At 50.0% G+C, this 18,165-nt stretch overlaps 2 protein-coding genes; one reads left to right on the plus strand and one right to left on the minus strand.

The window, feature by feature from the left end:
• Positions 1-115: 115 nt before the first annotated feature.
• Positions 116-772, minus strand: CHC_T00003442001 (hypothetical protein). The gene has a single exon (XM_005715152.1). It carries the CDS (start codon positions 770-772, stop codon positions 116-118), a length of 657 nt encoding a protein of 218 aa, XP_005715209.1.
• An 11,016-nt stretch (positions 773-11,788) lies between these two features.
• Positions 11,789-16,623, plus strand: CHC_T00003443001 (hypothetical protein). XM_005715153.1 is given in 4 exon segments: positions 11,789-11,799; positions 11,800-11,851; positions 16,521-16,534; positions 16,535-16,623. The coding sequence occupies 2 exon segments, from the start codon at positions 11,800-11,802 to the stop codon at positions 16,532-16,534; spliced, it is 66 nt and encodes a 21-aa protein (XP_005715210.1). The 5' UTR covers positions 11,789-11,799; the 3' UTR covers positions 16,535-16,623.
• The last annotated feature ends 1,542 nt before the right edge of the window (positions 16,624-18,165 follow it).

Below are 18,165 nucleotides of genomic sequence, written 5' to 3' on the forward strand. Positions count from 1 at the left end.
TGCTCTGCTCCATTGTTCTATACACATACCATTAATAAGACTACAGGCAGTTTACATTTTTTTCACGAGAACATGCACTTTTCTCGAGCTTGAATCACATGAAACACTAAATGAACTAGAGTACAATGCTGTCCATCCGACATGAATCACACCGCGCATGCATGAAAGTAAACCCGAATCTCTCGTGACATGAAAAGCTCGGGGCACCCTTCTGACAACAGATCCGCTTCGAGTGTTCGTCAAGTACCTGAGCAAGTCGAGCCCTGACTACGTCAAGTGTCAAGTTATCGTACGTCCCTCCGTCTAATCTCAAGCCGCAAGAGCAAAACAGTACTCCGTGCCTCACCTGCAAAACATCTCTTGTGCACAGAGGACAGAACACGGCTGACGAAGTTGAGACTCCTTCAAAACGGGTATGGAATGCAACTAATTCCCTTAAATCTGCGTCTGTCTCTGCCAGGGACTGCCGGTGCTCACGGATGGCAGCCTCTTCAGCAGCACGACGCTCTTTGGTGATTGCCTCTTCGAGATCTGCGACAAGGGTGTTGATTTCGTCAGATGACAACTCTAGTGCTCTGTTACCAGCATTTCGCAGGTGAGAGGCTTCTTCAGCGAGAATCGCAAGCCGCCTCGCCCGTGCCGATGATACTGTTTCTTCTCTCTCTGCCTTCACTCGGGCAACGCAATTTTGCAGAAGGCGTTTTCGCCACTCCGCGCATGGAGCCTGCGTACGGGACCACTTATGCCTTCGGGCATTACTGCGTTCTGACATACCATTCATATTCCCTTACCCTGCAAGTGACTCTCAGACCCTTTGATCTGATCGCGACTCTCACAGTTCTTTCTCGACGAAGGTCAATGGCTAAGGGACCGTAAATTGTCAGGAGTTGTGGCACAGGTAAAACGCATGGGCATGTCGCGCCAAAACCGAAAGTTCCTAAGAGCACCCCTATCGGTGCTGTGTATACAGTGTGCGAAACGCAAATAAATACACCCATCGTCGAAAGGGTTTTCAGCAACACAGGCCGAAAACATAAAAAAGCACACTGTATGATACAGTGCGCGAAACGCAAATAAATACACCCTCCGTCCCGCCCGTATTTCCGCATCGCAACCAGATTTTATAAAAGCACCTCTTCACCCGCCTCAACAACGTGCTGAAACGAACGATTCTGAAGTCGGATTGGGTGTAGCTCAAACCACCGCCCTGCTATTCATAAAAAACCGTGCGAAATGCAAATAAATACACGACACGCCATATGATACAGTACCCAAAAAGGGCGGGCAGATCCACGATAAACCATTATTCAAAACAGAACAAACCTTACTAGGAAGAGATCATCTTCCTCGTCTGTTCACTAGCCCGTCCCGCCCATTGCAACAAAAACCATGCCCAGAGGCCCACCTTCAACCGACAATGAAAAAGAGCAAATCCTGGCTCTCCATCACCAACTCCTGTCTCTAAGAGACATCGCCCAAACTTTAGGACGCTCCGTTGGGGCAGTGCAAAGGTTTTTAAAGAACCCCAATCGTCATTCCCGCCGTCGTGCACACGTCACAGGACAGAAGATCACTGTGCGTCAAGAAAAGGCTTTAATTAGAAAAGCCTGCTCAGGAGAGTATTCAGCTCGTGACTTGAAGAAAAAGATGGATTTGCCGATTAGAGTAAGGCGCGTGTAACAAATTTTAAGTTCCACGCCTCATCTGACGTATAAAAAGATGTTTAACGCCCCAATGATGACTGTACGTCACCGCAAAAACAGACTCAAATGGGTGCGTCGTTTTATTGGAAAGGGAGACATATTTCGGAATAAGGTTATCTTCAGCGACGAGAAGAAGTTTAACCTTGATGGGTCGGATGGATTATCCGGCTATTAGCATGACCTTTTCACAGAGGAGCGGATGTTTTCAAAAAGGCAAAATGGGGGCGCTTCCGTGATGGTTTGGGGTGGAATGTCGCCGTATGGACTGTCTCCGTTGGTTTTTTTGGAACTACAGCAAGATTCGAGAAGGTACTGTGAGACTCTGGAGCATGCTCTTCTCCCGATCGCTTCTGAGGATTATGGGGAAATGGCAACCTGGGTGTTTCAACAGGATGGTGCATCCATACACAGGTCTACATTCACGCGCAGCTGGCTTACTGAAAGGAGTTTGAAGACCATAGATTGGCCTGCGAATTCCTCAGACCTCAATATTATAGAAAACATATGGGGCATTATGGCTCGCCGCGTCTACGCACGGCAGAGACAGTTCGATACAATTGCGGAACTCAAGGAGGTTATTAAAGAGGTTTGGGCGACTATCGGCTGTGAAGTTTTACAGAAGCTGTATCGTAGCATTCCTAGACGCATGCTTGCAGTACTGGATAGCAAGGGACGCGCGACAAAGTACTAGAATAAATGTGTTTTTGGTACTGTATCACATGGCGTTTCGTGTATTTATTTGCATTTCGCACGGTTTTTTATGAATAACAGGGCGGTTGTTTGAGCTACACCCAATCCGATTTCAGAATCGTTCGTTTCAGCACGTTTTTGAGGCGGGTGAAGAGGTGCTTTTATAAAATCTGGTTGCAATACGGAAATACGGGCGGGACGGAGGGTGTATTATTTGCGTTCCGCGCACTGTATCGCAAAACACACGGCGGGACCGATTCCGGGCTCGAATTGGCTCTACCATAAAAGCATGGACCGCAATCTTTAAAAACCTTTGCGAAACGCAAATAAATACGCGAAACGCCATAGAGTACAGTACCAAAAAGTCTTTATTTTAGTACTTTGTCGCACGCCCTTGTCCATCCAGCACTGCAAGCATACGGCGAGGTATGCTACGATAAAGGCTCTGTAGGAGTTCTCCACTAATTGTCGCCCATACCTCCTCAATGACCTCCTTAAGTTGGTCTACAGTATCGAACTGCCTTTGACGAAGATAAACGCGGCGCGCCATGACGCCCCAAATGTTCTGTATTATATTGAGATCAGGCGACTTTGCCGGCCAATCTATAGTCCTTACACCCTTATGAGTTAGCCATGAGCGCGTATATGTAGACCTACGGGTAGAGGCACCATCTTGCGGGTAAACCCAAGTGGCCATTTCGCCATACATCTCCGCTGCGAAGGGAAGTAAAGCTTGGTCGAGGGCTTGGTCGAGGGTTGCACAGTACTTGCGAGAGTCTTGATTTACATTTAAAAAGACCAACGGGGACACCCCGTACGGGGAAATACCTCCCCAAACCATGATTGATGCTCCTCCATTTCGTCTGTTTGAAAAAACCTTTCATCTTTCCGTAGATCATGCCAATAGCATGCGTTGCCGTCAGGGCCGTCGAGGTTGAACTTCTTTTCGTCACTAAAAATTACCTTGTTCCAAAAATGATCTCCTTTGCCAATAAAGCGACGTACCCATTTCACTCTATTTTCGCGGTGTAGAGCAGTCATCATGGATGCGGTTGTCATTTATTTATACTTCAGGTGTGGAGTTGCGCTTAAAATTTGCTGAATTCTGCGCACTCCTACCGGTAGTCCGAGGTCCCTCTTGAGATCTTGAGCTGAATAGTTTCCTGTAGATGCCTTTCGGATCATGGCTTTCTCTTGGCGGACGGTGAGCTTTTGACCAGTTACATGCGCACGAGCACGAGAGGTACGACTCGGATTCTTTAAAAAGCGCTGTATGGCTCCTACAGATCTTCCTAACTCCTTAGATATATCCCGTAAGGACATTAGTTGATGGTGCAAGGCCAGGATCTGGCCCTTCTCGATGTCGCTGAGTGGCGGTCCTCTTGGCATTATGAATGCTAACTGCTCGCTCGCAGTGATGTAGAACGATGCTCAGGCCGAGGGCTACAGAACTATGTCCTTTAGTGTTTTCAAAAGAAGAGTACGCGCCAATTGCCCGCACTTTTTGGTACTGTACTCTATGGCGTTTCGCGCATTTATTTGCGTTTCGCAAAGGTGTTTTAAGATTGCGGTCCATGCTTTTATTGTAGAGCCAATCCGAGCCCGGAATCGGTTCTGCCGTGTGTTTTGCGACATCATACATTGTGTTTTTTATGTTTTCGGCCTGTGTTGCTTGAAAACCCTTTCGACGATGGGTGTATTTATTTGTGTTTCGCACACTGTATGTAAATTTTTTGCATATCCAGATACATAAACCTCTTTCATCCCTATTGGACTGGTTATCTCCAAAAATTTGGCCTTTTTGGCTATATCTATCTCTATATTGGAAGCCGGATGGCGACAAATTTATTCATTTGACCATATAGAGACGCGAATTACATGGCGCCACTTGGCCAAAAGACCATAGAACAGTGTCAATACAGTACCTCTCATACTCGATGCCCCGCACCCCTCGTACACTATGCCCTATCAGGGCACTTCAATTTCAAATTTACTCCTAAACCAATAGTGTTGCGCGCATAAATGCTATATGCCTAATGTGATGTTTTAATGTACGGTACACCGTACATTAACTTTGGGGCGTCGAAAGTACGTCCGCTGATTTGCACGTGCCAAACCAATCACATAGAGAGACACCCAACGGCCCGGAGAGTGCGTGTACCAAGTTTCAGCGAAGTTGAACAATTACAACCCCCTTTTGCGTCGCTCGAAAAATTGCTACTTCCGGACCACGATGATGCCAGTAAATTGCGTTATGTACGGTATACCGTACATACAGGGCAATTCTAACTACTCATTCATAGTTCTAATGACAACCGCCTTGTTGCAGACCTCGTCCTTTGCCTTTCTGAGTCAGTGGAAGCTCGTTTCCGTGCTGCACCGCGACGCTGACACCCGGAATTTTCCTCCAGACAATCAGAGGCTTGGCAAGAACATTCAGACCTTTCTCGAAATACACTTATTCTGGCTTCCGTTTCGCGCTGCTCTAGTCGCTTCTTCGAATGCCACATGTCCCAGCAAGAGCGCCGTGTACCGGGATAAGTTCTGACACACAAATGTGTCTCACAATGCGTACACTTAAAGGACGAACGATGTCCTCTATATTTGCTGTTTCCCTTCACGTTCATCTCACATAAAGCACACTACCTTTCCAAACGAATTTGCCTTTGTCCATGTCCTGGTACGTTCAGCCGGAACTGAATGCCGTCAGGGCTACTAAAAAACAGTAAACGGTTTCGTTTCCGATTGCGGGCGAGCGCCCCCATTCGGTTTATCTCACCTTCATTCAGAGCAGAAGGAACTGTCTCTTCTACCATGGACGGATTCCTCTGTAATTTGTCAGCAAATCTCAACAACTCTGTACACACTTCCAGACAAAAATCGGATAGAGATTCCACATTATTTAGAGCTTGTCGGAAAGCATGGATACTGTGGAAGCGACAACGGTCTGCGATAAGGTCACGTCTTTCATTCATCCTGTACGCTATAAATGAATTCACAAACAAAGTCTTCAGTGTTTGTCCCACAACCTTTTGTTCCCACTTGAATGTGGCCGACGGACTACGTAACATGGCACGCGCTTGTGCACCGCCATCTACGCCTCCCTTCGTCTTCGAATAATAGCTCTGTACACCGTGCCTGAAAAGTTTCAAAGGAACAAAAGGTTGCAGATTCTGGACGCTCGTGTTGATAGCCCTCCATATATGTAGTCTGGACTTCAATACCCTCTTAGTTTCCGATGCCACAAATGCTGGAAATGGTTCTAGCGTATCAAATGCCCAATTCAGTAACCTATTTCCATTATCCTCTAAAACAGTCCTTGCTTCTTGGATCAATTCTGGAGGTGCCTTGATCAAAGTGTATACACTTTGATCTTATAGGACAGGACTGCTGCTTCGGAGCAAGAAACATACAAGACGTAACTGACGGGAAGCACGATTAGCTGCTGTAGCAGCTGCCCAATGTAGCAGTGAGGTATGTGTTCTAAAAATGCCTTTGTGCCCATTTCAAGGCAGATTAGGTCTACTGAAGCGTTAGCAACAGCCTTTGAAAGAGTTGAGTCTGCAACGATCGTCTTAATTTCTACTGTACACAAATGTATCGGCGGTTCGGGATTATTTGAGGTGTTGAACGCAGTTTGGTTGACATCGATGAATGCCATGCCATCTGGCGAGCAGGCTAGCCATTCTTTTTCCTTATCACCAAACATGCCACAGTGATAAACAGCCCTAATGAAATGTTTGGCTCTTAAGGCATTAACAGCAGCATTTTTTGTAACCGTACCACGCAGCATCGCTTCCGTAGAACGCGAAGTGCGAAGCCATCTTGCCGCCAAACGTTTAAAAATCTCTGCCACTGTTCTCTCGTTGCATTGTACATCTGCGACACCAAGTCGTGTGAGGATCTCGGAATTATTCATTAACAAAATCCCAGCAACTGTCCCAGTTATTCGGAACTGCCTAAGCACGAAACACTCTGCACACCTCTGGTCCACGGTTAAAATTACTGCATTGTTTAAGCAGTACAGTTCAATGGTATCTCGACTGTCATTGGAGCTAGTCGGCGGTACCATCAGCTTGCCCTCATTTGTTGTATTCGTAAATAGAACATCAGCCTGCGATAGGGCCCAAGGAACAGCCACCCAACAATTGATTAAATTGGACAAACTTCCTGGCAGAGCGTAAACGAAGCGGAGCGTCTTTGAAAAGTTCTTCGTCCCCCTTTCCCGTATTACTACAGCCGTCACTCGAACATTCAAACCATCATCTTTAAGCGTTTTCTGGGCGTACTTGCAAAGACTTCCCGTTTAGGGACTGTCGTCAATTGCAAAGGCATTCTCATGATCATAGATAAAGCGATTTTCTGCTGGGCGGGCCTGGTCGATATCATTGTCAAATTCGCTCTGTTCCACGTCATCTTTTGCTGGATCGAATTGCGAGGCTCCAACGAATAGATGACACCTTAACAGATGTTCAGGCCTTATAAACATAAAGCCAAAGCCTCTCTTGGCAGACTAGGTATCATACTCATTTTCCCATACCCGCGGTCGGCTGTTATCACAAACCCAGATAAAGACGCCTCCCCGCGAGCGTGAACCACTGCGTTGACGAGTTTTTCAACGTTGTTTGTCTGTGACTCTCCGCGAAGTCGAAAGCGAACCATAAAGGTCATTCTAAATAAAGCATCTGCAATGGCATATACGCAGTGCCCCTCTTTGTCGGCTTTCCTCATGCAAATAGTTTTAACCTGGTTGTCACTTGCCCTAGTCCCATAGAGGTCATCATCAAGTGTTGCAAAGGTATACGACGGAGAAAGAAATACTTTGCATGGCATACTGTACGCCGCCATCTCAAACTCTGAGAGTCTGACAGTTTCATCTCTTTGGGAGCACCAAATACTCTCACCAGTATCGCCACGTCCTGTAGAAGAGAAAGCAAGAATATTTCCAGATAAATAGCGAACTAGAGATAATGGTGGTACAGGACAGTCTATCTAATGAAGCAATTCGAGCGTCTTAGAGATGCTGAACCCAGAGCACTGCGATAAAAAGAACATTACTAAGAAAGAATACATGTCTGCACGGTGAAGTTGACCAAGCCCGCAGTTGTTACTTACAATGCGCTCGTTTGTCCAGAGGTTACATTTTCGCACTAGTTCATCACAGAAAACAACTATGTAGCTCGATCGCGAATGCAATAGCTGTCTTACTTGTAGTTCTGTCTTCATTCTTTCGATGGTCGCTCTTGTAAATAGCCGAGCTCTTTCGGAAAGCACGTCCGTAATAAAGTCATGTTGGAGTTTTACAGCTTGGTCTCGAACCGTTTGAATTCTCCAACCCTCCGTGTAGTCGTGTGTTCTTCTCTGTGCCCATGCTCGACTTCCACGTCCCTCTCTGCTCCTTCTCCCGCGAGGGCGACCGCGCGTAGACGCCTGTCCGCCTTGACAATGCTCAATGACAGTGCCTGGTTGTGAGCTCTGTTGTACGCTTGGAGTGGGCACGTGTGTGTTACCGTCACCAACGGGTTGATGCGTTGTGCCTGTGTGGGGAGTGAGTGGTAGAGCGGGAGTGGGTGGTAGAGGGGAAGTAGGTGGTAGAGGATGGAAGTTTTGAAAGATTGAGCCATCTTCGGTGCCTGTGAGGGGAGGGAGTGGCAGAAGCAAGGGGATTTGTAAGATTGGGCCGTCACCTCCGTCAAGTGGCTCTAGCAGCGACGATGGCATCCTGAGATTGCTGGGGCGGGGTTTTGACTGAGGTTTCAAGGTCTGTCGGACAGATTTCGAGTGGGGAAGGGTGGTTGGTATGTGTTAGGAGCACGAAGAGATTCATTCAGTCGGATTGGAACTTGAACAAAAAGTGAACAGGTGGGATGCTCTCCACAGCCCACGCTTCCAGCCTATGCACTTGAAAATAGGAACACTACACTTGTCTATAAGATTGAATGGTTCAAAGAAGGTCTAAAATGAGCCTATATGTACGGTACACCGTACATAAAGCAATTTCCCAAAAAATATGCATTCTCATTTATGTACGGTACACCGTACATTATTTACATTAGGGATATGCAAACGCAAAATTTTACACATTTAGAGCATCACCACCGGTAGAATCAAATAACCAAATAACCAAAATTTGATGATTTGATGTGGATTGACATCCCCACTGGTCGGACCAAATCATCAAATTTTTGGTTCCGAGCCAAATATCGGAACCAAATATCAAGAATTTGGTTCCGTTTCTTCGTAGTTTGATACCCTGGACAATCCAGTTGTTCAAGGCTCATTGGTCACACGAAAGGGCTTCCCTCCAAACCCCCAGGACGAAGCGTACTATACAGTATTTGGTTCTCAGCGGTGGCACTGTTCTTTTTGCGATATCAAATTACCAAATAACCAAACCACCAAATTCCCACCAGTCAATTGAATTCTAGAAAAAACGTGCCAAGTGTTGTTGCTTGGTCGTTCGATCACCTACCGGCGGTGATGCTCTTAGCCACCAAATTTAGCCAAACCGATAGGGATGCTCTAAACGTGAACTCGCTCCACGTCACGCCGCCTTATCCAGAAGTAGCTATGTGTAGTGTCCTGTCTAGTGTAGTGTTCAGTGTCTGGTGTCTAGCCAACAATTTTCCTCAATTGAGGAAAAGCTGCATGATTTAATACACAGTTTTGGCGCGAAGACTGTAGCAATACCGAAACACCACATAGCCAAGAGACCGTATAGGTCAGTGCCCCGCCTTTTTTTGCAACCATTCCACTGAAGAAGTCTCGTGAATACTAAAACCCACCTGTTCCCCAGACCCTTCCACTCTTACGACTCCAATCAAAAATTTCGGTGGATCAGCGCCGTTCATTGAAAATGGGGAAGGACTCTCGCCTTAGTGTTGGTGCAGAAGTGCGCACGAAAGCCCGCTACGTCACCAGCGACGCTGAGTGTCAGCGTCGATACGGTTCCCTATGGAAAACAAGGACAGTGGCCGGTGTTGTAGAAAACACTCGACAGGAGCAGGGCAAGAAAAATCGTGTCACGTTTATTGAAAGAGCATGGGCAGTAGGATCACAGAAAATAAGAAAAGCTCTTCAGCTGCGGTTTGTTATGATTGGTTCCTGCCCAATTCCCATCCAACCGGACGGAAAGCCAGATTTTATTGGGCGTGAACCTGTACCTTTATCACCGATTCAGACTGCTCAAACACCTCCCCCCAACGGCGAAGCAGGCTGTTTTGTACCAGTAGGTTCACCAAATGTCCAGCAGCTCCCACATGACAGTGCTACTCAGCACAACTTGATTACAGAGTTTGAAGATACACCTGTCCCGTCCAACTCAATGCCTCACCGAACTGTCGCCCACACTTCTCCGAGTACAGTACCAACGGCGAAAAATTACAGTCTCTCTGATGAGGGAACGGTTGAGGTCCATGAAAAACTATGGCGCATGGATTCAGTACTTTCAGACATCAACGGCCCTGTCCCCGTCAAGCATTGGAAGGTGGTCGGTTTTGATGGGTCCGACATACGCGGCAGAGGAGCACCAGCAGGGAAAGGAATAGAATACTATTTCTATTCGATGTTTCCAATGCACTTTCTGGGGCGCATAGTGCAGCTGACATCGAATGACCTGCTGTCAAAGCATCAGAGAGGCACATCAGCTGGTGAGGTTCTACGATTTTTTGGGATTTTAATTTTAATATCACGATACGCCAGAGGAGATCGTCGGAGATTGTGGGAAGCAAGATCGGCCTCCAAGTACTTTACACGTCCTCCGCTTTCGAAGATAATGGGGCGAAGACGCTTCGAGGCCCTATTCGGCTCACTGACGTTTAGCTCTCAACCAACAGAGGCTGGATGGCGCTCTGCCCAACATCGCTGGGCTCTTGTCAACGATTTTGTTGCAGCTTTTAACGACCACCGGTACAGAAACGTAACAACATCCGACCACCTTTGCGTGGATGAGTCTATGATACGATGGTACGGTTTGGGCGGTGATTGGATTGAAATTGGCCTACCACACTTCGTGAGTATCGAGCTCAAGCTTGAAGGTGGCTGTGAAGTTCAAAATCTGGCCTGTGGGGAGAGCAGAATTATGCTAAGAATAGAAATAGTTACTGGTGCGACGGACGAAAAGGAGAAACCGTTCGAGGGAAGCTGTAACCACGGGACAGCTGTCCTCAAACGCCTCGTGAGCCCTTCGGTCTACTCAGACCGTTTCATATGTGCTGACTCCTACTTCGCATCTGTGCAGTCAGCAGTTCAGCTTCTACAGCTTGGATTGAGATTTATAGGGGTGGTAAAGACCGCCACACGGGCTTTTCCCATGCATTTTATAAGTCAAGTGGATATAGACGGAAGGGGACAGCATACTACTCTACGATGTGATATGCAGGACATAGGGAAATCGTTAATAGCACGGGCATGGGTGGACCGGAATAGACGATATTTTATCGCCACTGCCAGCAACAGCACCGATGGAAGTCCGTGCGATCGATGGCGGTGGCGTCAGACCAGCAGTGGTCCACGCAGAGTTCAGCTTTCCATACGACAGCCAAAAGTCGTGGAACGCTACTATGATACTTGTGCAATTATTGATCAGCACAACAGCTGCCGCCAGGATGACTTTGAGCTCGAACGTATGATTCGCGTCCAGAAGTGGGACAAGAGATTTAATATTGGAATTCTGGGGTTCTGTATCTTGGACGCGTGGAAGCTTTACAAATCAGCGCATGCGGAACAGTGCATGTTTTTACAAGGTGGCTTCTACGACGCTCTTTCAGAGGCCTTAATCGACAACAAATACGACAACGCCGCCACAGTCCGCAATCATAGCCCAGGTTCCTCGTTCGGGGAACAATCAAACTCTACAAAATCAGCTTCGCGGAGCACGTGTCTAGTTAGGACGTCAAAGCGTCGCAACATTGATGGCAACTACAGCAAATATGCATGACAAGGAAGATGTGGGTCTTGCAAGAGGCACAACGCAATAAAAGTTTGTAGTGTATGCCTGGAACAAGGTAATGCGTTACTTTTGCAGCAAACGCTCAGTCAGGGACTGTTTGCTGTACATGTTGAATTAGAGCACTAGATGATGCCATTTATCGCTCTAGTAGTAACTAAGATACCATACGGATCAAGAGTGTGTGGTGCGTTTAGTGCAAGGGTCTTCTCATCGCCCGTAAAGGGATTCAGACACATGCGGCTCAAATGAGGAAAACGCGTGTGCTCAATTGAGGATTTTTGATTGTCGGCTAGACACTAGTGTCTGAGTGACATGCAATTTGCCTCACATGAGGTCAAATCGAAACTTTATAAAGTCAGTTTGGACACCATTTCTTTAACGTTTATGCCATCGGCAGTAACATCTTGCAAAACAATGGGATACCAGTTGTGAATGCACAGAAAGATTAAGAATACAATGAATTATCAATGCTCTGTTGACCTTTTAAACAAGCGTTTTGGTTTCGAACGTTATTGTGGAATCACCATGTAATCCCCCAGCGCTCATTAGGGCAAGGGGGAATCTGAACGTGCCCGTCACATCACGCAGTCACGCCACCGCCGCCGTCGACCGCGGCGGTGCTTGAGGGAATACTGTATTTCAGTCCCCCGAACTCCCATTCGGGACGTGCTGCGTTCGGCAGTCATTTTGCTTCTCGCTTTATTTCGAGAGCGAGCTTCCCTGTGAGAAACTCACGGAGGTCTGACACAATCTCCTGGAGGGCCCTGCCTACAGGAATGGCTGACAATCAGGACGCGCCTCCAGAACAACCAATAGCTTTCATCCAAGCGCAAATCGAAGCGCTACAATCCCTAATTGCTGCAGGCGTCTCCACAGCGATAGACGCTAGGGATAGTAGCGCTCCGGCAGCCGCAAGCGCAGAGGCTCTCGACCCCGCCCCCAGCGAGGGAGCTCGTGCCCTCCGGCCGGAGGAAGACGCTACCGGAGACGCCCAGAGAAATAACGAGGGTGCAGCCACACCGGGCGGCCAAGGGGGTCAGGAAGGGGCTGGACCGTCTCCGGCAGGAAACACAGACGGTGAATCCGAAGATAAGGAATATCAGGACGACGAAGAAGACGACGAAGACCAGGAGTATCTTGGAGAAGGAGCCCTTGTCGCCTTTTCAAAGCGTTGGTACGAGAAGAATCGCCACAATCGGATCTCCCCGAGATTCTCCGTCCCACAGCGCTTCCATCCTCTACGCCCGGTTGGTTTTAAGCCCTAATCGATCGATCACTACCAAACGTTTGGATCAGGATCAGCTAGGACAGGAAGAGAAGAGGAGGCAGCTAACCTCTACTGTACAGCAGCTTACACAACTACCGTCAACAACACCGTCGTGAAAAGCCCCACGGAGCTCATCCAGAGAATCGGGGTTGTGGAGGCTCTAGCGGAGGACCTCCAAGGACCGGTCCCGGAGGTTTTCGAGGCGATCTCAGACGGCCAAATCGCCGTATTCGGCACGTACGAGCTCAACGCCTCCCGCTACGAAGTCCTCTGTGGACGACAAGGAGCAGCTGGAGTCGCCGACCCCGAACTTCTCTCAACCTTCATCTCCCCGGCTGCCGGGTACAGTATCGCTGGAAGGCAGGCATTCCGGCAGCAACAGCGACAGGCTGTCAAATCGGCGGCCATTCGCGCCGGGAAGCGAACAGTCGGGATCAAGAACCATCTCAGCGGTTCGACGCGCGCTGCAGGCGGAACTGGATCAGGCAGCGGCCGCAGACGCACTCACATCTAGAGAGCAGGTCGTAGGTGGGCAAGAGGGAACGCACAGGGCAGCCACTCCGCCCGTCGGGGAGGTAGCAAGGGAACTAAGTAATGATAGCCCCATTTGTTGGCGTCGGAGCATCCTACGCGGAGTGGGAGCGGATCGGAGCCAGCCCGTGGCTTTTACGGTAGATCAGGTTCGGGATTCAGCTCCCGTGGAAATCGGAACCCAGATTACAATCCCGATCGGCGTATTCCCTCGATCCGGATGGCGCCGACTTCGCTTCGAAGGAAATTCAGAGGTGGCTCACGCTGGGATTTGTGAGGAGGGCGACGCCCGTCGAGACCCAGGGGCTCCAGGGGGAAGGACGCGTCTCCCCTGCATTCGTGATCATGTCGGCCAGGAAACTGCGGCTAGTGGTGGACCATTCCGCGGTCAACGACGCCCTGGAGCAGCGAACTTTCAGGATGGATCAGCTACGGGACCTGGCGGCAGTTCTCCATCCGAACGATTCCCTCTTCAAGGCGGACATCAGCGACGCGTATTACCACCTGCGCCTCCGCCGGCGCGACGAAAAATGGCTGGCATTCAGGGTCGACGACACAATCTACATCCCTCTCTGTCCAAACTGTGGCTTGTACGAGGCGCCATGGTTTTTCACAAAGGCCATGCGGCCCGTCGTCGCCTTTCTACGCAGGAGAGGGCACCGCGTATTCCGTTATCTGGACGATTTTTATGGCGCGCCTCGGAGTTCTACCGCTGGGGCAGCAAGCCCGTTGGACATGCAAGCATTGGGGCTGGAATTCATGGAACTATTCTCAGGGCTAGGTCTCCAGCTACATCTCCACAAATGCCACTTTACCGGGCGCCGCCAGCTGGAAATCTTTGCGATCGTGGTTGACACTTCACGCGCGCTGTTTCTTCTAAGCGCCGCAAAACTTTCCAAGATCGAGACGCAGGCTCGCCGACTACTGCGATACGCGTCACAGCACCGTCGTTTCGTAAGGGTTACCGACATTCGTCGCCTCGCTGGCCTCAGAAACAGCGTCAGCGCAGCCGTGATCGACGCCCGCCTGCGCCTGCGTGAGTTGTTCGACTCCCTAACTGGGTCCGCAACCGGTCGGGCCCGCCTATCACACGCGGACATGCGGGACCTACAGTGGTGGGCTCGACTCAGCACAAACCCGCACCTCGGTTGCATTTTATGGCCAGCCCCAGACGCCTTGGTTTTCACAGACGCCAGCATGGGTGGCTGGGGAGCGACTTGGAACGGCATGGTCTCAGTGTCAGGCTTCTTCGACGCCTCCCACGAGGGCAGCCACATCAACGAGTTGGGGCTTCTGGCGGCACTGTACGGCCTGCGCCACTTCGTTCGACACGCGCGTACCCGGCAAGTCGAGATAGTCACCGACAGCAAGGTAACAGAACATATCGTGCGCAATCTCACGTCCCGCTCGCCTCGCTTACTCTCACGACTACGACAGCTGCGGGCACTATGCCAGGCACACGGCGTCACACTCTCCACGCGCCACATCCCCTCAGTGGTCAACACTTGGGCAGATCGCCTTTCCCGACGCAGAAACAGTCACGCTTGGTCTCTACCGCCAACCGTCACGCGCCTGCTGGGACGTCGCTTCGCTCAGCGCCTCGACATCGTCGACGGACACGACCTCCTCAGCTATACCCCACGCTTCACCAACCCAGTCGTGCTGCCTCGGCCCGCCTTGCTTCCAGTATGGGCTCGGTACCTACAGAAATTAGGTCGTGGCGTGCTCGTCGCACCCCACTCGTCAGGTCAGGCTTGGTTTCAGTCCACAATTGGCGCCGGCGCCACAGTCCTCAACGTCGAGAATTTCACGCCGCCCTGGCCGACCGTCGCCCTATCGTTCTGCAAGTCGCCGCGCGCAGATGGACTCTCGAGGGCTATGGCGCTGCGCAGGCGTTGATGCCGCGCGCTGCAGGGGCTGACACGGCCGCACACATTATGAGTTCTGGCTACGTCCGTTCGACGCAAGGGAATTACCAACGACACTGGGATAGATTCGTGACGTTTTGCACGGCACATTCGTTGGCCGCTCTATCCGTCTCCTCCAGCACCATTTCATCGTACCTCGAATATTTATTTGAGAGAAGCATCGTGCGCGGCGGATCTCTCCGTTCGTATTTGGCTGCAGTGGCTGCCCAACACATCCGCAAAGGCTACGGAGACCCTACAGATCATAGAATGGTTCAGATGGCGCGTCGCGGCTACCGCGCTCAAGATGCATGCAGAGCCACCGGGCCCCCAGAGCGATCCGCGCCGTTCCCGGCCTCGGTCGCCGAGACCGCTCTTCGCGAAGCCCTTGCAGTTCCCTGGCCTATTCACTCCCCGCGTGACAACCACACACTCCGCCAACACGGCCTCGTTGCACTTACGTTTTTGTTATGCGCACGCCCCTCGACTGTGGCTGCCTTGCAACGCTGTGACATTCGACTTACCCCATCCGAAGGACAACTGCATTTACGGCGTTTCAAGGACGCCGAGACCGGCGTTGTGCCCCGCATCGCACTTGGAATACCCTTCTCTGGGCCCACGGACCCATTCGCTACCTTACTTCGCCGGCTCGCGCACCTGGCGACCCACTCGGACGCCCACGTGTTCCCCCACTCCGCCCGACGCGCCGCTCCCGCTGCTCCGCAATTTTTAGCCCGCGCTGTAGCCGCTCTTCTCGCGTCCACCGGGACCCTCGCCCCTCTTGAGATGAATTCACCCCCCGCTCCGTACGAAGCGGGGGCATGTCGGCAGCGTACCCGGTGGGCCTCCCGCTACCACTCCTCATGAGGCTCTCGAACCACACGAGCCAAGAGGTGGTGTTGCGGCATTACGTCGATACGCAATGCCGCCGCACATCTTCCTCTCGCTTGTTCTTCGGGCGCTTTCTGACCTCCGGTGCTTCTCCGACCCAGGCTGCCCCACGATCATGGTGCAGTCTCGCATTTTGTGGCATCACTGAGCAGCCGGCCCCTTCGCGAGCGTATCCCTTAGGAACGGTATTGTGGAATCACCATGTAATCCCCCAGCGCTCATTCGGGCAAGGGGGAATCTGAACGTGACCGTCACATCACGCAGTCACGCCACCGCCGCCGTCGACCGCGGCGGTGCTTGAGGGAATACTGTATTTCAGTCCCCCGAACTCCCATTGGGGACGTGCTGCGTTCGGCAGTCATTTTGCTTCTCGCTTTCCCTCCCGCATCCCGCGTCTCACCGGCTGCTCGCAGCCCCTTTCGGCTTCTTTCTGTGTCGTTTTAGAAGGCAACTAGTGGAGTGTGTCTACATATCTACGTATCTACACGGTTATACTCTCCAACCTTCGACTCTAATTAAAGAATTGTGTCATCAGGCATCAGTGAGCAGCCGGCCCCTTCCCGAGCGTATCCATTACGCAGATATCAACACATAACGTTCTGAGGTTTGTCAAAAGGCTTCTTTTTTAGACATTCTAAAAATGCCTCGAAAAGACGTGCAGATCTCACCAAACTCCACTCTTCCGCAATGCAGAAGTCAACTGCGGTGGCGAGCATATCTTTTTTCTCTTGTCCAGCAAGCACAAGTCGAGAAAAAATAAGTTGAAAAGTGACCTCATATGAGACGAAAGTCCTAACATGAGTACATGTGTCACTCAGACAGTAGCGGATAGTTATTATTCATATCCTATGAGACAAATAACTTTTGTCTCATAGGATATGAATAATAATAATAATAATAATAACGTTGTCTAGACAAAATAAAATAACTTTTTATTTTTTCTAGACAACGACACAAGAGTTTTCCCTTCGTTTTGCTTTTCTGCAAAATGGCCATCACTTGTAGAGTTAAAGCACTTGTTTGTCGATTCTAACAAAAACCAACTCGTTCACATGAATAAAGGTCTTCAAAGGAAATGATTTGCTTACAGTACTCATTTTCCTTTAGCGAAGTTTACACAAGTACAGAGAGTACCTTCTCAATAGTGCAGTTGTGAGTAGTGCAAAACGTCAATAGTGCAGGGCAATACTACTTGTCACGACTTTTGACACATTATGCATCTCAGAAAAGCTAAGCCTCACTCCTGTAAACGTACCGTATGACGCTCAAAAGAGAACAAAAGTTCGACAATAGAGGGTTTACGCAAAATCAAATTTCGTTCAGAATTTCGTGGCCACGTATGTAACGTACTTCACGAATTATGGCCATACGGTGAACAATATTTGAGATTTCGCAATCAAGTTTCGTATGTATTGTGAGTATTAGCAATACATAGGAAGCCTCTGGGACGGCCCTCTCCGAACTCGGCGTCCGCGCCGCCATCTTGACTCCGTCCGCCTCCGTCACCAGCAGGTCCAAGTCCCCGGGGTGCCACGGCAGCTCCATGACCACGCACGCCACCGCAGCCTGGAAAATACGAATTCGCCTTTGCCGCCCCTGCGGCTACGCCCCCACCGGCCGCCACTTTGATTCGAAGCATTTCGGGTATGTAGTGTCGAACAAAAGAGGCTCTACAGGGTCAGGAAGTTCGATGATGGGAGGGGTGGTGTTTTTTGGGGCACAAGCGACTTCATCGGGTTTAGGAGAGCCAGTGATGACTGTTGCCATGATAGATGGCTTCCTGAAATATCCTGAAACAACTCTAGATGGTCCTGGTGCAGAGGTGTTTTGTTCTGTCCTGGGTAACATTTCCCACCAAAACGTACGACATTAAGTTCGTGTAGGAAGGCGATCGTAGCAAGTTTCGTGACCAAATTTCGTACGATATGTCGTACGATTATGCCACTTGTTCAACGGGTAGTACGTTTCGTACGTGGCTACGAAATTCTGGTCGAGATTTGATTTTGCGTAAACCCTCTAATCAATTGTGACGGATTCTTTCCCGCACTAATACTAATTTCCTTGTCTGTGTGTCTGTTTGTGTATGTGTGTGTGCACGCTCTTTCGCGTGTACCTATTGGCGCTACTGTGACAAGTGGCGGCCACGGGCGGGGCCTGGCCTGCGGCCAGGCCGCCCGGGTGACAAGAGGCGACAAGTCTAAATTTTAAAATTAAAATTACTGTGCG

Source organism: Chondrus crispus, genomic scaffold, assembly GCF_000350225.1.
Source record: "Chondrus crispus Stackhouse genomic scaffold, scaffold_19, whole genome shotgun sequence".
NCBI classification, from domain to species: Eukaryota; Rhodophyta; class Florideophyceae; order Gigartinales; family Gigartinaceae; genus Chondrus; species Chondrus crispus.